We start from the raw sequence: 22,257 nt of genomic DNA on the forward strand, positions 1-22,257 counted from the left end.
AACAAAACAAAACCCAAACTGATTCTGTGGTTTTCCTCTGAATGCTTGCACGCCGCCGAGGGAAAGTCACGTGGGACAAATGAGTTTTCACCACATGTATTTCCACCTGCGATGGTATACCAGGTCCTAGCTAGCATACGGCTAACTCTCCGCGCACAAAAGAGAAAAAGAAAAAGAAAAAAGGACAACTTCAGATTGGTTTGGTCAGAAAACAACACCAACAACCACCATCTCAAACACACGGCTGAAGTTTACCCCAAAGCTGGGATACCTAAAAACGTGATTATATCATCTTCTTGCTGATTTTCCAAGAGCGGCGCTAGCCGCTAGTGTTAGCATCAAATTTGTGGGGTTTTTGCTTTCTGGATTTGGGCATTTTCCTGTGTACAGTGACACTTATTAGGGCGAAACTTCTTTATAGATGAAAAATGTAACTCAGTTAATCTGCACTGGACCCCGTGTGTGTAGTTGTCAAACAGCAATTTTGCATTTTCTGGCATTGTATTTTCACATGAGTGGGATCTAGCCTTTTAGCATCACCTACTTAGTCGCAAAAATACCCCGACTTTCCATTGAGGTAACGAGTCCTGAACATTGGAGTCTACGATTGTCCAGTTACACCCAGAGCCAAAAGACACTTTAAAAATGTTGAAGTTGTCACTTGGCAACGTCAAAAACAGCCGGTTTATAACTTACACCTGCTCTTGTAACATCATTTTCCAAAACTGAAACTTTTTGGATTTATATTTTCATTCCGATGGTAAAATGTTCTGTTTTACTTTAATCATAATTGTTTTTCGCGATTTTAATAGAGTTGCTTTAAGAGTCCTCGTTTTAAGTCCTTTTTAAATTCTTTTTATTATCAGCTTTGCAGATTTCGTGAGTGATCACGTACTCAGGCAGACGCCATTGGAACACGGTCACCAACATGGTAGTAATCTGAAGTTTTTCACGTAGGTTCACTATGAAAGTAATGCCAAAAAAACAACAACGACTAAAATAAGCCAAACATTTCTCAGAGAAAGTGGATGCACCTCCACTTTTTGTATTAGGAGTCCCAGTAGGCGGCACAGCACACAATATAACAAACTGTACTACACAAAGAGACAGAGGTTGAACTTCAGTCAGGAGATGACGCCGTGAAACCAAACTACAGATGAATCGAGATAGAGATTTGCACTTTGAACTGCAGTGCAGATGAAAGTCATTTAATTCAAAAAGTGACAGCAGCGAATACAAATTACCGTTCAACCTTTTCTGTTGACTAAAATTGCACATTTTCCGTATCCCTCCTTCTTCTCCTGTAAGTCACGGAAATAAAAACAGTGGCATGCTTTCGCGACGCCTCATTCAAATAACAGTCAAAAAAAAAAAATAGCAATCTGCACGTCTTTCAGTTCAGTAGTCAGGAAGCTAAAGGGTTCAGTCACACACAGTCCACATGGCACTAGAGATTTTTGCAGTGAGTACGCATTGTTGATGCGCTTTATGGCAGCAAAGTTGTTATCGGAGCAATCCAACAACAAGGCGGAAAATCCAGATAAACTACCTCTCCTGATCAGGGCTGATGGATGACCAGATAGGAAGTTGAAATCCTCACAAATGGCAGTTGAAGACTTGGTTTCTGTGTTAAAAAAAAAAAAAAACCCAAAACAAAAACAAAAACAAAAACAAAACATACCAACGAACATGATTTCCACACTGCAAATACAGGGTTCTACAAGAGAAAACGCAGTGGTGAACGGAAACGCCCTCACAGACACCGTAAAAATGTTCTGGGAAGTGAGATCGGAAAAAAAATAACGAGATAAAAATCAGACGGCGTTATTACGAAGAGCGGGTTTGTGGCGTAGCGACATGGCATCTTCTGCTGCGACCTCTCAGTTTCCTTATCACAAAAACAAGCACCTACTAACTAGCCACTGCAAATCGACTCAAAACAGCTTGCAAAGAGCAGCACGGTTTCTGGCAGTGGTAAATAAAACTGCTCAACATCTTTTATAACCCGCAATTCCCCCCTTCGTGATTTAAATCCCTCTGATACTATAAGGCAGTCCGATCTCTTCCAACAGTGACATCATGCCAGAGAAAGTTCCCAAGATATATCTCTGGATTCTGCTAATCTCAGCTGGCGGGGACCATTGAAGGGATGAGGGGCAGTTATAGGTCGGTCCTAATTGTTCCTTTTCTTTCCTTCGCTGTAAACTCCTGAAAATGAAGGTATCAAAAAACAAAGGAACTGGCAGGATGCGGGGTGGGGGTGGGGCACAGGTTTTTGTTTGTTTATTACAAGCGCTTTTCACTGGGCGTTCATCATCGGTGGCAGCATCGCATGCTGGTTGGAGATATGGACAGAGGTCATGATCAGGAGGTTCAGAGGTCATGATTGGACGGCGTGATGTCTGGAACCGGTCAGAACCCAGAGCAGCACCAGCTGAAGGACCCCCATTAGCAAAAGTGAAGGACTCAGGCTGGACGCCCCGCCACAGTCAGCGTCTTCCTCCTGGTGTCGAGCAGGGACGGGGAAAAAAAACAAACAGTTACTGTTTGTTAAGATCGGCCATTTTTCCAGCGATGGTTTGCTAAACCCCGCTGAGCTGTTCCACTTCACATTTGTTCACATCTTTAGGTGCGTGGGGCAGCCGACACGTAGAAAAGATCAAATCCTGAAATAACCTTCATTTTTACATCATAGAATTTTTCATTGTCAATCACACAGTACTAATTTTGAAGAGTAGGAGGAGTAATTTTGTGCTCCCTGTTAGTTTGGTGTACTTTCCAAGAGTTTTAGTCCATTTATACAGGTTACAAAAAAGAGTCATTACAGTACTTAATAGATGATGATAAAACTCGGTTAACCGTCCTGATATATTACAATTGCATCACGTTTAAATATCCCTATTAACGCCAATACCGGTGCGTCGTGTGATTTTGCTCTGACGGCCAAGAAATTTCTCGAAAGTCAGGAAGTAAATTACGGCAAAGTCCACTAGGAAACCAGTTAAAGGCAGGACTTTCACCCAGGAGATGGAAGTATGAATCTAATAACTTACAAGTTTTTTTGTTTTCTTTTTAAAAAGGTTAATATCATTTTTTCAGTAGCCTGACTGGTTTAGGCCTACAGCTGAGGTTAGCCTGTGTAGCTAGCCAACTACAGCCAAGGCAGCAAAACTACTTTGCTAGTTTTAAGCAAAGCTGACCGATTTGAATCGTAGTTTTAGTGAAGTTAGACCGTAATTTTCGAGTATATATTTTTACATTCTACTTCTACGTATTAGAGACGTTTAATTTGGAAACAAGCTTGCAAAAGATTACATTTTCAGCAAACTTGTGGAGCTACTGTTAGCTTAATCAGCTAGCTAAATACAGCTCTACCAGTAACAGCTGCCATTTCAGCCAGTAAAATCAACACAGGCAACAGTATAAATGAGGCTCCACATACCACCGTCTCAAATTTGGTGAAATTTTCAAACAGTTTTGAGAAGTTAAACATTCCTCAGCGATTCCTTTCAAAATTGAGCGCTAGAACAGAAAGCAGGGCTGAACAAACAATCAGTTCGAACAGCAAAGGGGCCAAACAAGGTCAGAATATGGGTTTAAAATGTTTTTCTCTTACTTTCAATTCCCAAAAAAATGGAGCCAATAATTTTGAATCAAGAGGCATCCATTTCTCTCTGAGAGCTTAGCAACTGGAGGTACAGGAGAGAAAAATGTCTTGCCTCAGTGCGTTTTTTTTTTTTTTTTTTTTTGAGAGGAAAAGACGTTGATAATTATTTAAAAAGACGTACAAACATCTGGATGCAAATAAGGAGTGAAAGGTCTGTTTAGGTGAGTGTCAGGAAGGACATTAGGGCCTCCCATGAATAACAAAAGATGGGGAGAGATAGGAAGAGCATGGCTCGAAGTTCAAAGTCAGGTGAGACGGAGAAAATGTTGGCGAGAGACGTAAATAATGGGGAGGTAAGTTGGTGGGAAGTGAAAACAGATGGTGGAAGAACAAGAGAGAGTGACAGGTGGCAAGCAAAGGAAAACAATGGAAAAAGACATGAAGTAGTGGAAAAATAAAGGGGAGATAAGGCGTAAGAAGCAGATGATATCAGGACTGCAGGACTGATGTAAAATCATGTCAATGAAAGAGAGGAAGAGGTAGCGTTATGGGACTGACCCGAGACAGCACATGAACAGTGGCAGCAGTAACATGAGCAGAGAGGAAGCCAATGGGGAGCCTGCGCTCCTCCGGCACATGGCCTCATCCTAACCATCAACAGCCAATCACAGAGCAGGAAACAAGAGAAAACAGAGAGAAAAAAGAATCATGCAGCAAACGGTCCATATCGTTAGCAAGAAGTTAGAAAGCAGGAAAAGAAGAAAAAAAAATCAGGAAAAATATAGTAAGTAGAATGACAACAAAACAGATTTCATTCACTTGCAATTCATGAGTGTGAGAGAAAGGTTTATTCGTGGGCGGGTGTTTGTGTGTGTGTGTGTGTGTGTGTGTATAAGCAAGACAGTGCAGGCATAAGAGTTCATTCATAAGACTGACAAACTGACACTGGGAAAAAGACTATAGAGTGAAAACAAACAGAGAGGTTTCACACGCAGAGATTCGCTGCTGTTTGTTTGGCTTAGTTATTCAGAAGTCAACTTATAACTGGACTTTCTTTGCGTGGGAAATCTGCACACATACAGCTTTTGAGCGATTCCAAGAGAACGCCAAAAAAAGAAAAAGAAAAAAGAAGACTACGACATGCATCATGTCAAGATGTTAGTAAAGGAAAGGTGCCATGGGTAGAATTCCTTGGAGGAGTGCAGCGAAAGGATTTGGGGCTCTAGCCAGTGAGACTAATAGTCGGCTATAAATCTTTAACAAACACGGTGAAATGCATCTAAACTCTGTTTATTATTGGTCCCCTGTAAGTTGCTTTTGCTACTTCTTATTTTCCAGGGGAAATGTCAAAACTTCATGTGGTTTTACTCGAATTATGGAGTTGTGTGGATAGCTTTAGCATGCAGATGACGTAAGCTAAACATCACTACAGCGATGGTCCCGTTTAAAGGTCAGCGCACCTCGAGTGAGCCAAGGCTGAAGAGGCTACTAACGTCAGGTCAAACCGGGCCAAATATGGGTATTTGGAATGGTTCTTCAGTAGATGTTGTCTTTATTTATAGACAAATAGTCCAAACTGGATATGTACAGGTCCGTGTACGACGGTGGCATGACAGACTCAATGTGTTTTTGTCTCAACGAGTATTAGCAACCCTGCCGCTACATCTGCACTCCCACATTCATGTTGTTGTTATTGGCAAGTATCTCACTTAGCTGTTGCGCTGCCCAGTTTAGGCTTTAGCCCTCGGCTAGCATAAATGTAGATAAAAGATTTAATCTTGGGGCTTTTCTAGACTTTCCAAATGTTATCTGGCCAAATGGATCAACTCTGGACAGCTAAACCACTCATTTCGCAGCGACGATGCAACAAATGGAATTTTACATCTTTCGAAGTGCGAGTCCACGGGACCAAGGGACATCACATGATGGACGCCACACTTGTCATTACACTGTTGGGCCACAAAATTGGCCTCAATGTCCTGCATTCCAGCTTTAAATGCATGGAATTTTGGCATTAACTTGGTACCGAAGCACTGGTTCTTGTTATAGCCCTGATTGGTTGGACTGATTTCTTTTGCCACGGAGGCAGATTTCTGCACGGCGGTCTGCCACTGTCAATTGTTCCCAGTGGAAACACTGATGCAAAGGAATAATAATAAAAAAAATAAAGTTCCCAATATCAGAAACTTTCCACATTCCATGCGGAAATGTTACATATTAAACCTTTGACATGAGTAGATATAGGTCAACGCATCAAAAATGGTGACATGACGGGCCAATGGGAGGTTGACCTCAAACCACCAGTAGCGAGATGAAGTTGTTTTTGTGTTCAGGCCTGCCTCGCGCTGTTCTAAATACATGTTAGTTTTGGATCTACACACACAGTACGTGTCAGTGTGTTGTTAGTGCTGTTAACGATCAAAGCTCTGTCCTTTAATCTGTAAGCACATCATTTTGTCTTGGCAACACACTAATTACTTCTCACAGTGAAATCCAAAACAGTAGCCTGAGGCCCGCACTCAGACTGACGTTTCTGCAAACTTTTAATGCTGATGAGACAAAGGAGTAAAAATCCTTTTTTTTTTTTTTTTTTTTTTAAATTCATGCAACTCTACAGCAACTCTACACATGGCACCTTTAGCAACAAATGTGCGCTCTTCAGATATTTTCCCAACCTTCAGCTTCCTGCTGGGAGCGACTTACATGTTCGTTGTTATCGAAACAGACTGCAGGTCCTTTCCTGTAGCGAGGATTCTGAGCCAGTTCACAGGGATCAGGACCGTCAGCTGGGTGGCTGAAGTCAGGAGCATGACTCCGATGTCTCAGTAACGAACATAAACTCTGATTACACTTTGGCCAAATTTAACAATTTGACGGAGGCGGAATTACTGTGTAAAACATCCGAATCAAGATGATCCGCTATAATCGTGGGAAGACTATTAAACTTTGTCTGTTTGTGGATTTTGAACACATTGCTCTCAACCCTCAGTGACGTTGAAGTCATCTGTAATGGACCGCAGCCCTGAGAAACTCACAGATTTGTTTGTAAAGACTTCTTTCACAGTACCATCTGCCATAGAGACAGAAACCCTGACTGAATTCTGGGCCAAATTTCACATTTCTGGATAAATGCTGACTAATTGGTATGGTTGTTTGAATTGGGACATTCAAATTGTGAGGAATGAGACTCAGACGGATGATGGAAAACCACTACTGGCAGAGGTTTGGTGAATGGAAATGTTGTTTACTGCAGAAGTTTGTGGTAAGAAACTTTTTGCGATTGATGTTATGTCATAATTATCATCAATGCGTGATTATATGGTCAAATCTTTCTGAATATCTGAGTCCTAAAATAAATAAGTTAGCATTGTTGAACCTCTGGCTCCCTTTGAATAGGGATTTTGGTTAAACACCTGGAATACAAATTTAATACATTTTAATGATTTTGTCCCACGGCATTAAATACATCAGTAAATACCACATTTAAGAATTCTGAAGCTTTTAAAGTGTCTTAAAAATAACCAGTTGCTAGCGAGTGGCTAACCGAGACTACAGAGGTTGCCATGGCCATTAAACATGACTCCAAAAACAAATGCTCAAAGCTAGTTTCACGGTATTTAGCATGTTAGCTTTGCACTTCTAACGACAGAAGTCGTGCACCCAAATTCATAACAGTAGTTTTCATTATCTTTCTTGACAAAACTTGTACGTCTGGACACGGTGCTCATTTTTGCCGTAATCCAAAATTGCTCCTTTTTTTTGGAAGCCGTTGTGATGCCAACTTCCTGGTTGGCCTGCAAAAATAAGTGCAGCCCTCAATGAAGCAAACTTCTTCCTTGGATGAAAGTGTTTTCAAGTGGAAGGATACACTGCTGTTCGTCCTGTATTAATGGCTTGGTGTCACAGGACGCGCAGGTGAGTTTTGCATCAGCGATGACAAAAACCAGGTTGGTCTTGGGCAGCTTTTCAGCATGGTACAGTCTGGGCACATGAAAGCAGAGACACACACATGGTTACAAGAAAAGCAGGAATTCAACCAAAACAAGCAGAGAGCAATAAACAGGAGACGGATTTCATATTGCTGCGCTGCTAAGATCGACACTTATTATTATAAATACATGACGCCTGGTGAAAATATGGACTGCTCCATGAAGTTTACTAACTGCTTTCACTCCCAAGGGGACACAAACCTGCTGTGCCCCCCCGACTGTCCTCCAAGACCTTTACCGAAAGCCACATGTTGCTGGTGCACAAATGATTTTCTCTGCTTTTTTATAGTGGTCGTTAAAAAGGAACGTGTGCGGCTAATGTGCAGGAACGCCACGCAGCATGCGGGCAGGCACTCCATTAGCCGGCACGAGGGGGCCTTAAAAATGGCATACACACACGAACATGCCAGGACGGTGGTCCCCCACAAGTGACTCGACTTCACCTTCATGGCATGTGAATTTTTACAACCTTTTCTTAGTGCCACCTCTGGGGACTTCATTTGTGTCTCCGGGATGCAAACGCATCGCTGCAGCCGCAGGAAGTGTATTAGAGGTCTGTGTGTGTGTGTGTGTGTGTGTGTGTGTGTGTGTAAGAAGCTGAAAAAGGTCTATTGTGGATTAGTTCACCTGGAGCAGTTTCCACAATCCACCGATCCTCTGAAAGACAAGTTGTTGGCCTCAAAGTAGTACTGAGTTTGCTCGGTGATGCAGACTTTATGCAGGACGTCTGACCCGCCATCGTCCATTTCAGCTGCGGAGGGACACACGAGTACCTTCATTCCTTCTTCGTGATTCATTTAAGTTGTTTCATTTTGTAAGGATTGAGTTGATGCACAGGGCGAAGTGGCTCAAAGGGAGACACCAGGTATTTGTATACAGTGGACTGAAATGCATATCCTGACAAACAGCATCTCTCTCTCCCTCCCCTTGTTCTGAAGATATATTATGAATATCAATATTTTTGATAAGGTTTTTCGCATGACCTGCGAGCTGAGCGCAAATTCTGAGAGATGCAAAGCCACATTACAGCTGCTCTTGTATGTTTTCTCAGGAATTATGGGAAAAGATGTGTTTTTAACCTGAGCTGACAACGCCCGCTGGACGCTACAGCCGTGTCCAACAAGCAGTTTGACGGCTCAAAAACTTGCCGTTTCTGTGTCAACGGGGCACCTCAGTTTTAGAACTGCGATCAAAATATGACCTTAGGAGTTGAAACCTGCAGTGTCTTATTGATTTATCTTCATCGGGTTAATATTGGTATATTGGAGTGTGGGATTAGCCTGGATTGGGATTGTTTTTATGTTCAGAACTCACCTGCATCCAGGAAATTAGGGAATGTGATGCTGACTAGTATCTGCTGCAGGATTGACCTGAAAGCAAAAAAATAAATAAAAATCCAAGGATGAGAAATGTCTGGATTCATTTAAAGCTATAACAAACGGCGTGTCTAAACACTAACGCTTGATTTACGAGCGACTTGCTCGACAGCCTTTCTTGCAAATGTTAATCAAAATGTCAAAACTCTCAAAAATCCGTTTTATATTTTTACATACTGTAAAACAAGATGTTAATAACATCAAGACAGCGAGACAGAGACACAAACCAAGAGCAGATCTTGTGGAAACTTGACTGTCCTGGGAACAATTCAGCTATTAAACAGATGCTATATGTAAATTTCAGAGGGACAAATCCTTGTCTGCTTTCCATTAGGACTCCAAGTTTAGGGACTTACAGTACCCTTTAATATACATTCGTGTTATTGTGAGAAAGAGTTAACATTAATCCCGGCCATATCACACAGAGAGGGAGAGAGAGGACTCACCAGGCTGCAGCTGTTGCCCACCATCCTACGTTCAAAATATCTGCAATTGTGGGCTGAGGGGAACAAACACAAGAGAATTAATATATTTTATTAAAAAAAAAGGAGGAAAAAAAAGACAAAATTGAGTGAACAAAGAGCCAATGGAAAAAAAAAACAAAGAAAAAACAAAACAAAGCACCACACGGTTTGAATAAACGGCTCAACATGTTGTTTTGATTATGTTAGCATGCGAGGGGCTTGTTCTGGTGAATCAGTGCTGTGTCCTTTCTCCTCGCTGGATGTTGAGTCATCAAGAAGCGGCGGCGGCTGACAGCACCTTTGATCACAGGACATCACCTTATCTCACACCTCCATTGCTATGGCGTGCGTGCGTTTGCTGTCGTGGTTGCACGCCGACAGCTACTATTACAAGCGGGACATTTCTTGACGTGATGAAAAGGAAAAAAAAAAAGAAGGGCGCATTAGCCGAGCATTGCTACGCCACCTAATCCTGTTACTGCGGCTCCCACTCTAAACGCTTTCACCATAACCTCAGCTTCCCTTCTCATCTGCTCTGCTCAGATTTATGGCTCCCTGGTGAGGGAGTGTTTGTGTGTGGAAGTGTGTCAGCGAGCAGGTATGAGTGCAAATGGCCGCATGTGTACTTTGCATCTATCTGTTTATTTGAGCAGCTGTGCGCGCAGGAAAATTATGGATGGATATCAAAATGTGCGAACATGTAAATTGTGGGTGTCTGGCTTATGTATCTCACCACGTAGATGGAGCGCAGGCCCGCCGCCGACGCCTTCTTCGCTCGCACGGGTTCGCAGAGCGACTGGTAGTCGAAGGTCTTCTTAGAGGTGAAGAGGGAGGAGTTGACCAGCTTTATCATCAGGATGGGGTCGATAACGCCGAAGAAACGCCCGATCTAGACGAGCGGAGAAAGAACAATTTAACTTTTCTCCCGTCAACATACTTAGAACATAGATTTTAAGTGAGTTAGGGTTAGGGTTAGGGAGTCTGTCCTCTACGAGACGGGCCTTGAAGAATGAGGTCCAAACTGGGTCATTATGGGTTTTGTGGTTCAGAGTCCTTCACATAAATGAGAATAAAAGTACGACAGAACAATTAACACATAATCAAGGTTCCTAGGGTTTTTAGGGGCCACCACGGTCCAGGGGGTCAGGGGCAGAACAAAGCGTCTCATTAGGAATGTACCAACCTTACGTGTGTAAAGAAAACAAAAACAAACTTAAACAGCCATTGTAGATGTAACAGTGATTTCCTTCATGTTTTTTCATTCCTCCCATTGGAGTGGTTTAACGCTTTTGTGCTTAAGCGGTTAAACCTATGCAAAACATGTGAAACAACAAATCCAGCATTTAAACGTGTATGCGAGGAACACAAGCTCACACGTACACACACAGTAAATCAACCTCCGAGCAGCGTGATGGACTTTAGTATAATCTGATTAACACAGTCCACTGGGCAGCCGTAAATTTCGACTACGAGGAAGTAGTTTGTCTCAGCATCTCAGAGGTGTGACGTGACCTGACGCATGAGCGTTTAAGTGCTTGTGCAACAGTAACAGTCGTGCTCATCCGCGTGTGCGCACAAGGACGCTGACTTCCACTTCTTTTGAGCTCACCTTCCGTCCTCCACACATCCACTCCTCTTTAGTCCAACGGCCCGAGCGTATATATAAATCTTCCCACCTATAAAGGTAAAGGGAGCCTTCTCTCCTTTCCTCATGCAATAACACAAATAATGAATTAACAGTCGCAGCCCTGTTGGCTGCAGACTCCCAGAGGGTTTCCTCCGGAGAGAGAAAGGAACAAGCTGCAGAGAGAAATACATAAAATGAGAGGCTTAAAGAGAGAAAGAAAGAGAGAGAGAGAGAGAGAGAAAACCTTTGCTCCTGTAGGATGTATGATTGAGGGCACCCAGCCTTCTCCAAACAAGGCCTCACGTCCCTGGGTTTTTAGTGCTGCTGCCAAACTTCAGAGGGCCACAGATTTATCCAGCGCACACCCAGCGCTGATTAGGAAGGAGGCGAGGCCACATGAAAAAACATTTACTCAAATGCCAGCAGGAGCCCGACTCTTAGATTTTGCACAATAGGGAAGGGGCGAGATGAACTTGCCAACTGTGTGTGTGTGTGTGTGTGTGTGTGTTAGCGATGTGGCGCAGTAGGTAGAGTGCTAACGGAGAGGTTCCTGGTTCGTTCCCAGCGAGCGATTCAAAATGTCCATCAGGTCGGCACCTGGTCATGACACGCGCCAGCATCAGCGTGAGAAAGACGCAACGGAAACACTTTATTCATTGTGAAACAAATCAAGGTCCAATGGTGAATTTGCAGAAATGAAAATCCAATTCATAGAGGAACTGGTCATCAGCCATAATCTCATCATCATCCCAAACGCTTCAGGGTTGACAATGTCAGCCGAGCTTTAGGAGAAACGTTTTAACTGTGAACTCACGAGGAAGTACTACACTACCCACAATCCACACACATTATAGCGCCATATCAACCATTTTCTTTTCTTTTTTTATATTTACTCTGTAAACTCTGTATTTTCTTGTGTTTTCGGGAAAATACGCAATCGAATGCGTGTGTTTTTATTTTCAATTTTTCATTTATACAAAATGCAAACATGCATTGGAACACGGGACAGAAAAAATGGAAAAAAAAAAACAAAACAAAAAACCCAAGACGAAAAAAAAAAGCCACCAGATATTTGGAATACAGAACACAACAGATTTAGAGAGTTCTACCAGTACAAAAAGTGTGCCAGGCAGAATGAGATCAATTATTTCTTTTCAAGACGACCGATGAATTGTGGTTCATTCTAATTGCAAACAGAAAATAAAAACTGTGTGTCCTTCATAGTCTTGTGTCTTTGTCCAGTTTTGTTTTTTATTTTGCTCTCATCAAGTATTTTATGGTTAGGGTTCATCTGGTAGTTTGATTCTCGAAGTAAAACCCCTTGCAGAAGGATTTCCTTCAGACCTCAGAGGAGAAAATGAAGGAGGAATTCACCCTGAAGATCCAGAATTGTTCCCAAAGCGGTCACCCCAGAGCCGGACTGTGGATTAACCTGTCGCGTTTAACATTTGAAAATGACGAACAGGTTAGTGAGAGTCACCTGATCGATATAGTCATCTCGATTGGACATCACCAGGAAGCCCCCGTCATCCAGAATCACACAGTCGACATACTGGAACCAAACAGAGAAGCATCAAACCAGTTCCTTGATCCTGAACCACAAATACCGGAATATTTAAAAACGTCCAATCAAAAGTCTCACCACATCGTTCCGCTGACAGCCGCAGATTTCATCGTTGCACTGGAAACACAAGAAAAGCAGTTCGAATATAATAATCTGGATTAAATGTGCAATGTCTGTGTCTTGTTCACACAAATCGAATCTACTGACATCCATCCTCAGCGTGGTGTTGATGAAGCTCGCCATCCAGGCACTGATGTCCAACTTGATGCCGACCACTGGGATCACACACACACACACACACACACACACACACAAAAGAGCCACACATCCTAGATCATGTCAGACCTCTGTATCAACTTTAATCTCTGAACTTAGAAAATGCAAACTTGGCCAGCGATCAGAGGCGGCCAGACAACTTGATGTGTGGTTTGTGTATTTGTGTGTATATGCCAGAGGAAAGGAGAATGGGGGGGGGGGGGTGTCGATTAAAAAAAATGCTTTGTGTATGTATGAATGTTTTAGAGGAAACAGAAAGAGTTAAACAGAGCGTAAATAAGACTCACAAGTTGTAAGTGTGAGTGTTTATGCATAGGTGGCAGATAAAAGAGGATTTGAGAAATGAAGGCTATAAATGTGTGAATATATACCCTCACTTTGTGTGTGTGAGTGTGTGTGTGTGTCATTACCAGCTGGTTTGAGCGTAATATCATCAATTTTGAGGTTTACTGCCCTGCTCACCAGGACTGAGTCATCAGTTTCTGTTAGAGGGATAAAATACATCGTACATAAGAATACAGCACACATTTCTTCACAAAACCCAACAAAACACAAATTTCCTTTTACTCACTGTTCTCTTTAGCGATGTACGGGGTTGGTGTGAAAATATAAAGATCATTGTCCAAACTTCTTTTATAGAAACTTGACTCATACGTTTCCGCCTCCTCTTCCCAGTCCAGTCCAGCACTGTCAAAGACGTTTTTATGAAATCATATAAATGATTACAATCCTCTCCAAGAAACCACAACACACCCAAAAGAACCGTTAAACAACTACAACATCTCCAAACTACATTATTTATGAAATTTAAAGACCGGATCTCAATAGTAATAAAAAAAAGAGTTCTCTACACTTAAACATTAGATGATTTAATTCAATTGAAACCACATATACACACACACGCATACACACACACGCACGCACGCGCGCGCACACAAGTCGTGGTGACATTTAACTGTCAAGCTAATCCTGAACCAAGTTTGGAAGTTCCCGTTATGGAGTGAATAAACTGGTCAGAAGATGGCAGCACAGGTGTTGTGACACATGGATAGAACAGCAGAAGAAGAAAAGGAGGTCGACAGCCAACTGCCTGTAAAAACATGGGCGAGTCTTCAGGCGTTACTTTAAGTCGGGGTGAGTTTTTTTTCATGCCAGCTAGTATTGGACATGTTGCATGCCATCTGGAGATGAAGAAAGAGTTCAGGAATATCCGTGAAGACACTGAATGGAAACAGCTGCTCTGTCAGGCGAGTTAAAAAATTCACTTTGTCCAAAAATGGGGTGTCCATCTGCCATTTAATGCAGTTACGCTTTAAAAAAAAAGAAAAGAAAAGAAAAGAAAAAGAAATTCACTTCAAGAGAGCAGCAACTTTTGTCTCTGAACTTTGTTGTTTCCATCGACTTTTCTAAAGCAACACTTCAAAATATGTTGATGGAATCACTCTGTGCTCTGGGGGTCGCTCAAGGCGACATTGTGCGTTCTCTATAAAAGCTTTTACTGTGCAGAATAACTTGAAAACAGGATGCAAAAAATACATATAAATAGTATGCAGATGACGCCCTTAATTACATTCTCAGTTCCTTGGGGACACAATGCTACAGCTCTGATATGGACCTGTACTAGAACCACTGCACATTTAAAAAGAAAACAAGCCAAGGTGGTTTGGGTATCATATTAGGACACCGCCTCCATGCATGCAAGAATTTTGTTTGGGTCCAAATGGAAGGAGACACCAAGACTGGCCAGAAATACATAGGAAGGATTTTATATCCCATCTGGTCTCAGAAAGCCTCAGGATACCCCAGATACCCCAGCTGGAAAAAGTAGCTAGGGGTCTAGGGATAAGGGCTCTGGGCTGCTTTTCTTCCTGCTACCTGGTCTGCTACCTCCATGACCAAGGAAAGACGCAATTGATGGATGGACCAATGCTTAAAAAAAAAATTAGTAGATCTGACTTCGTGCCATTACTTCTACTTATCAGACCACGTCTTTGTTCTTGACCAGACAATCCTGAACATATCTTCTTCTTCCTGTCTAAATCAACGCCCATCCCCCCATGATCTTGGCAAGTACCTTTTGGGGTAGACCCTGGTAATCCCTCCATCGGTGGCAACAAATCTGGCCAAGACAACCGGCCTGACAAGCACAGTAGATAAAGCTATAAAACATACAGTTACAAAAATCTGGAATGTGCTTTTATACCTGCATGACATTTACTGGTGATTCTGAAATACTTCAACCATCTGCATTTAGTTTTTCCATATGAGTCTCGTAGCCAGTAACAAATAAGTGATGCCACATTTTAGTACAGTTCGCTGAATGATACGAAGCGCAGATGCTCGTGCAGGCAAAAATGTTTGTTCTTTACTTACTGCAACTCGTTTTCTTTCCAAATCTTGATTAGATCTGAGGTGATGCCAGCATCCAGGAGCAATCGGTTCACCAGCTCCACGTTACCTGAAGAGCAAAACAGAATCGACATCTGTAAAAGCCATTGGTGTGATCAGAAATGGTCGGAGTGAATATCTGAGTGTCCAGTGTGTCTCATTTTTAAGATGATGTTATCTTTTTTGGGGTTTAAGACCTAAATAATCTGGAAAAGTATTGGTTTGAGTAACAGGTATCTCCAGGAATGTGTTAAATAAATGTACGAGGAGTATCAGTAACCGACGAGGAATGACGGGATGAAAAAAAAAAAAGCAATAAAAAAAACAAGGAAAGAAAAATAAGATCTGCGTGTATATGATTCGAGAAAAAGAATTTGGGAGAGTTGGAAACATTTCTTAAAAAGCATTTTACTTTAAATTCTGAGCTCATCCATCTGGGATTAGGGGGATGACCTACTCGACTTCCTGATCTGTAGGACACATTTTATTTTCAAGGTATTAAAAGTGCTTCAGGTGTTTTATTACAACACAAAGAGCAGAGGGATAATATTTCATCAAAGTGTTGCCTCTGAAACAAGATAGCGTGAAAATACGCGGTCAAATATGCAAGCGCACGCCGTCTCCGAGGGGTACGCTAGTTGGTGGAGGTGTAACAAATTACTGTCCGAGGCATCTGACAAGACCACATGACAAACATTACAGGTCGTAAAGCTGGTTTGGCCATTTTTTTTTTGCCGTGCCCACCACTTTGAACTCTGTGACAACCTGCTTCAGTCCATTAACATCGAGGCTCGTCGATTTACCCCCGCCGCCTCCCTCAAAACCTTTATAACACACCACACACATCAGAGAAAACAGCTGGTGTAACACTTTATTTCACCCCCACCTTTTCCTCGTCTTTGCAGTGGTTTTCATTAGGGATCCTTTATTGAAGGCAGCCCAGGAATTCCTAATGTACTTCAACTTCTTCGCCACTGCAGTGGCTTAACCAAGCAAAGCGTGTAACAATACTCAAGCCACCAATAGTCCGCATGGGCCCTACTCTCTCTCTCTCTTTCTGTGCTCCGCGTGGACCCCATTAAACTAGCAGCTAATAATGGGGAAGGTAATATTTCAATTGGGTAAAAAGTTTTATTGGCTGGATCATTTTGACGTGCTTTAAGTGAGTTGTTAAAACGTTTTTTTTTCTTCCAAATCAGCATTCAGAAAGCTTTTGTAATGATAAAAATGATGCGCATCAATGAGTACAAGCCATGAATGTTCCTTATGCGCTGGTCAGATGTTTGGGAGAAGGTCCGCCGGCCCCTGATTTGGGTTTTATTGCTCCGCTCGTGCTCTCGGCTTGACGTGTCCTGCTCTTTCTCACAAACACACAGTAATTGGATGAGGTCGAGCGGCTATAGGTGGGGTGTGGAAGGCATATTACTTGTGAATATTGTGTGTGTGTGTGTGTTTGGGGGAGTGTATGTGTGTCACTTCTAAGCCGATGTGCCTCACACATGTGCACTCAGGCGTGTGATGGTCAGACTTTTAGAGTTAGCATCAAATGGGTGACATGAACACAGGGGGCTCCACATTACAAAGCTTTGCCTGGTCATGCACACCAAACCATCCACCCAGACCTGCACAGAGAGAGAGAGAGAGAGACCTCTGGGAATAAGTTTCTGCTGGCCCTCTTCCATTAAATGTTCAATGCACACCTAAATGCCAGATGGCTGAGATTCATTCACTTCTATGTGCTACGGCAAATCCTATGAAGTCCAGCAGCACTTTAAGATGTAAATATGAGTCTGCAGTGAGAGCACGACCTTCTAATACTCACACATCGGGTTGTTTGGAGTCTTTGTATCAATGTAATTGTTGAACTCCATGAGGAACTCCGTGTTGCTTTTGTCCTTGTCAGGTGGTTTCAGGTCCTTGCAGTACACCCTGAGGAAGACAACACAACTTTTTAAGAGAACCGCGCTAATTTTCCTTTAGGATATTCTATGAAAGCGCGAAGAACACCTCCTCCTCGGAGAATGCGTGGGTGCACAACAGCAGCTGTGCTAATTCTGTTTGTGTTGATGCTACTGCTGCTATGTTGATTAACGTGCACTGTCCTAATTCAATTAACTCAAGAAAATAAAACTAAATAAATTTACATAATCATGGAAATTTATTCGGAAATTTTCTTCAACTCCCCAAAAATACTGAATCGCATCTCAAATTATTTTCGCTCACTTCTTTTTTTGGGGGGGGGGGGTTATTGACCATTATATTGAAAACGGGTCTTGCTGGTCTCACATCCAGAACAAAATCAAGATGATTTCCAGAGGCTGAAACGTTCTTTCAACAACAACAACAAAAAAAACAGCTAAAAGCTACATCCCCGTATCAGCCAAGAACACCCTTCAGGATCCATCATCTACAATTTGATCCAGACCACCCATGTTAATACCCATCTTTCCACCGAATGTCATCTTAGTCCATCTATTAGTTTTGAGATGCTCATACACAAATAGACAAACAGCGGTAATAAATAACCGAGTCATGCCAGGAGAAGGTGACCTATTCAACTCCATTTAAAACAAAATGGAAACTTACCTTGGTGCAATGAGTGTATAGCCATATTCATCAAACTTGTCTGCCAGCAGGCTTTCAGAAACTGGTGAAAGGTACAAAATATGAGTATTCACACTGAGGAGGTTCATGACAAGAAGCAATAACACGTAGGTGAGATGGTGCTCCACTGGGACACCTGCTGGATATTTAACATCGTACCATCAAGGGAGAACTCCTACGACAGGGATCAAAAACTGAAATTACGTTTCACCTTTTACCCACAGAACAGAAAACACATTAGCGACATTGCTCTACAAACTGTACATCACGGATGCTAATGTTGCTAAGATGTTTAGCTAAAATGTAGCATAAGTTAAGGCCTTAAATTCCAGAGGAAATACATTTGTAATCGTCTGCAGAGCCAGACAAGAAGAAAGATATCCTTTTCTCTTCTGTGGTGGCCTCAAGAGGCTAAGAAAGGTTTGCTAACACTTACCATCCACGACCAGTCATTGTGCTAAGCTAACTATGGCCTGCCCAATTCTAATCCACGCACAGAGAGAAGGGTATCCACCTTCTTGTCTGGCTCTGCAGATGATGGCAAGTATGGGTATTTCCCCGCCCCCCAAAAAATGTTGTGTTCCTTTACAAGCAGCTTCAGCTTAAAATCAGGTATAAATGACAGGGACCACGCGACTCAGACTTAGCTGAGCATGCTGGGTAAAATGACAGACAAGGCGTAAGAACAGGAGGAGAGAGATATGAAAGTAAATAAAATCAAATACTTGCCATCTTTCCCTTGAGTGGAAAAAAATCCCAGCAGAGAGAGAGTGAGCGAACGAGAGAATCATCCCCCCGGGGGAGGTAAAGACGAGAGGGAAAAGAAAAGGGAAAAAAAAGAAAGACACGGGTAAAACCACAGGGGTTAAAGGTGACAATATTTTATTCACAGAACAAGTCCTGAATAGAAATATTGCATTCCAAACAGAAGATTTGAGGCTTTTGGATGTAAATGCTGCCGGCGAACAAGAGGAGAGGCTTAGAATGTGGTCAGGCTGTTTTAACCTCACGATTTAGGGTTTTTAGCATTAGTATTTGCATTCTTTTGGAGAAACAGTAAATCTGGGGAGTGTATTACACTTCAATGATGTATTTGCATTACAGTGCAGTACATCAGAACGAACAATATCAACCGCAGCTCTGTTGTGCATAATGCTCCTCTGACAGTGTCTAAAAGCACATCGGCGAGGTTATTTTACTGTACAGCGAAATTTCTCATGACGACACCGGCTACTCCTCGCCCTCCCTGGTGGTCATGATTAGGATATAATTGCACCCATGTGCTCGTCCCTTTGATATTTGGTCAGCACTTACTAATCCAACAAAATATCGAGTAATGATGGATAGCGTGGAGATTTAGGGAGTGACGAGTGATTGTAATTTCTTTTTTAGGGATATTTTGTGAATCGGCTACAATCCATCCAAAATATGAATGGATATCAAAATGGAGTCCCACACTTGAAGACATGCAAGACAAGAAATGTAACATAGGGAAGAAGATCAAGGCCACAATAAGAATTAAAAACATAAAAGGTTTGATTTAATTAATGTCTCAATTGGAGACCCCCCCCCCCCCGAATTATGATTGTTATCAAGGCGCCCAGACTTTTCCCCCAGAATTCTGACATTTAATAAGAATATTATTTTGACAGTAATATTTCTGAGAGAGAGAAAGTCAGAATCCAGAGCAAAAAAAAAAAGAAAAAGAAATCAGAAATGTTAGGTTTCGATTCAGATTTTAAAGTAAGAATTTTGACATCAACTTCTCAGATTTCAAACTTTCAGTAAAAGAAATGTGATTAATTCTCAAAATTCAATTTTCTACCCTCAAAAATTGACTCAAAACTGAATTCTGACTTTTCCCCGACATATTATTTGGGGTCAAAATCCTGAGATGGAAATCATAATTCTATCAAATACCAAAATTCATAATTCTGGGTTTAGCATCAGAATTCAACATCAGGGCTTTGAGAGAAGTCAGAATTAATAATGAGAATGAAGTCAGAATTTGGAGTTTAAAAGTGAAAATTCATACATATTTTTTTCTAGGCGTTTTTCCTCAAAATATTTCCACACGGCCTTAATGGTCCTCTGTCCTCGACATCCCAAAGACACGTGAACATGTTATTAAGCTGACGTTTCCATTGTGCATCACTTTCAGTTCAGCTGTGAAAAACACTCTCTGGCTCTTTTTCGAGTCAACGAACAAAAATGGAACAGATGACAAAGCACACAGGAGGACAAACACAAGTGGATGAAGAGCAATCATTTGGAGCTCGTTATGAGTTATTTAACAAGGTTCTAAATCACAAAGTGAGTCAAAACAGAGGAGAAGGCAGAAGAGCAGCGACTCATGCTTTAGGTGCAGACTCACAGCCTGCCCCTTTATGGCTTCACCTTTAAATAATGCAAACATCCTGTCCTGTGTTTTTCCTGCTACAGCCAGTTAGTGCCAAAACCACATCTGAGGACTATTGGAACAGGTGGGGGTTAAATACAGACATGCACACACAGGCAGACACACTCTGGCGCTCTGTGTGGGCACTCCTTGCATGCGAGGCACCGCTTCTGAGAGCAGACACCAGCTTGATTCAGTGCAACAGAGTTGTCATTATCACTCACAAGCCACTAAATGAAGAAAAACAGATAGGGGGGGGGGACAAAAATGCATCTGTGTTTGTGAGGACGCAGTGCCACGTAGCATTAGTCGGCGCCGGGAGTTGCTGATGTTGTAAGAATGGGAGGGAGACAAGGGGTTCGGAGGTGAAGCACAGGAGGAGAATACTTGCCCAAATATGCTGCAGGGATCCAACACACCGGGAATGGTCAAAAGACGAGGGGGGGGGGGGGGAGATAAAAACATGAGGAGAGGAAAGTGGGAATAAAGAACAGAGTGGGACAGGAAAGAAGCCAACAGGGTTACACAATATTTTATTCAAACTGACATTGAATAAGAATATTGCATTTAAAAAGGAAAGAACTCTAGGGGTTTTTAGGTATATTAATGAGGACAAGAAGAATTACGTCCTCGTGGTTGCAAACCACCGAAGAGTTCAAATTTGAAGGATATTATTAAAAAGGTAATACAACATGTAAAACACACCAGAAATCTATTTTTGCACATTGTTATGATGTTACACTGAAGTTGGCATTAACATTTCTGATTGCAGGTGTTTTCACCTCAGTTTATCCTTGAATTAGGGTCAAATACATGCTTGTGAGGCCACAGTGACCTTTGACCTTGACCTTTGACCGCTGATTTCTAACTGTGCTCATTATTTAATCCCAGAAGATGTTCGTGCCAGAGTGAATGTTTCTGAAAATCGCTCATCATCTCCGTGGCATGAAAAACAACCTCAACGTAGCGAAAGCATTCAGTTTTGAGTTTTTTTGATCGGGATTCGGGGTTCAGCTGTTAGCGCTTCCACGGTCGCGTAACACATCCATGTCAGTTACAAAAAAAAGTGCAGAAACATTGGTGGATTTTCATGTTTTAAGTGCAAATATTCTACTATATGTCCATCGTCATCTTCTGCTTATTCCTTACTAGTAAGGGTCGTGGGGGGGCTGGAGCCTATCCCAGCATCAACGGGCGAGAGACAGGGTTCACCCTGGATAGGTCGCCAGTCCATCGCAGGGCCAACACATAGAGACAGACAACCATTCACACTCACAGTCACACCTACGGTCAATTTAGAGTATCAATCAGCCTCGTCCCCTCTTGATGTCTTTGGACTGTGGGAGGAAGCTGGAGTACCAGAGAGAACCCACACAGGAACAGGGAGAACATGGAGACTCACACAGAAAGATCCTGCGCCCGTGCCGGGACTCGAACCCGGAACCTTCTTGCTGTGAGGCCACAGTGCTGACCACTGCACCACCGTGCAGCCCTCTACTATATGTAATTTGGAATATTTTCTTTAAAAAAATGACATCTCTGCTCCCTTTTCTCTTTACTTTTCAATGATATTTGGAAATTAATATCTGAGGTAAAGAAAAAAAAGAAGAAAAAGTCCTGTTTTTTTCCCACTTGTCTAATTACTTTTTCCACAATATTCCTCAATTTCCGACAACGACCTAAAAAATGTCAATAAGACCATTTTCATACGCTCACATCATTAATGATTGGAAGTAAAAAAAAAAAATCCAAAAAACAACAACAACCCCAAAACATGAATTTTATCTTTGTGAATTGATGAACTCTGACTGGGGGTGGGCTTGTCTTTACTGAAGCCAAGCAAAACACACACACGCGCGCGCGCGCACACACACACACGTACTCATGCACACTTGCACAATAAAACTGTCCTTTGAGTAACACTATAAGTCAATGACATCTTTTACTAGAGGGAGGAGAGCTCA

At 42.2% G+C, this 22,257-nt stretch overlaps 1 protein-coding gene across 4 annotated transcripts in view; it reads right to left on the reverse strand.

The window, feature by feature from the left end:
• Window positions 1-1,173: 1,173 nt before the first annotated feature.
• cacna2d1a (calcium channel, voltage-dependent, alpha 2/delta subunit 1a) overlaps window positions 1,174-22,257 on the reverse strand; it is a 92,360-nt gene continuing 71,276 nt past the window's right edge. Inside the window, exons 23-39 of one of the 4 annotated variants that reach the window (XM_086202013.1) lie at window positions 17,878-17,938; window positions 17,114-17,220; window positions 15,277-15,361; window positions 14,978-15,040; window positions 13,475-13,590; window positions 13,314-13,385; window positions 12,835-12,902; window positions 12,706-12,744; window positions 12,544-12,615; window positions 10,170-10,325; window positions 9,419-9,471; window positions 8,911-8,966; window positions 8,224-8,347; window positions 7,476-7,588; window positions 6,311-6,393; window positions 4,166-4,254; window positions 1,174-2,503 (exon numbers count right to left, since the gene is read on the reverse strand). In XM_086202013.1, the coding sequence (XP_086058139.1) occupies window positions 2,467-2,503; window positions 4,166-4,254; window positions 6,311-6,393; window positions 7,476-7,588; window positions 8,224-8,347; window positions 8,911-8,966; window positions 9,419-9,471; window positions 10,170-10,325; window positions 12,544-12,615; window positions 12,706-12,744; window positions 12,835-12,902; window positions 13,314-13,385; window positions 13,475-13,590; window positions 14,978-15,040; window positions 15,277-15,361; window positions 17,114-17,220; window positions 17,878-17,938 (1,394 nt within the window). In that variant the 3' untranslated portion in view covers window positions 1,174-2,466. Of the gene's footprint in view, window positions 2,504-4,165; window positions 4,255-6,310; window positions 6,394-7,475; window positions 7,589-8,223; window positions 8,348-8,910; window positions 8,967-9,418; window positions 9,472-10,169; window positions 10,326-12,543; window positions 12,616-12,705; window positions 12,745-12,834; window positions 12,903-13,313; window positions 13,386-13,474; window positions 13,591-14,977; window positions 15,041-15,276; window positions 15,362-17,113; window positions 17,221-17,877; window positions 17,939-22,257 lie in introns of those variants that run through there. The other 3 variants (XM_086202014.1, XR_015112485.1, XR_015112486.1) reach the window with 3 other exon arrangements.

This window comes from Aulostomus chinensis, chromosome 4, assembly GCF_037954235.1.
Source record: "Aulostomus chinensis isolate RoL2024-O1b breed Wild chromosome 4, RoL_Achi_v1.0, whole genome shotgun sequence".
NCBI lineage: Eukaryota > Metazoa > Chordata > Actinopteri > Syngnathiformes > Aulostomidae > Aulostomus > Aulostomus chinensis.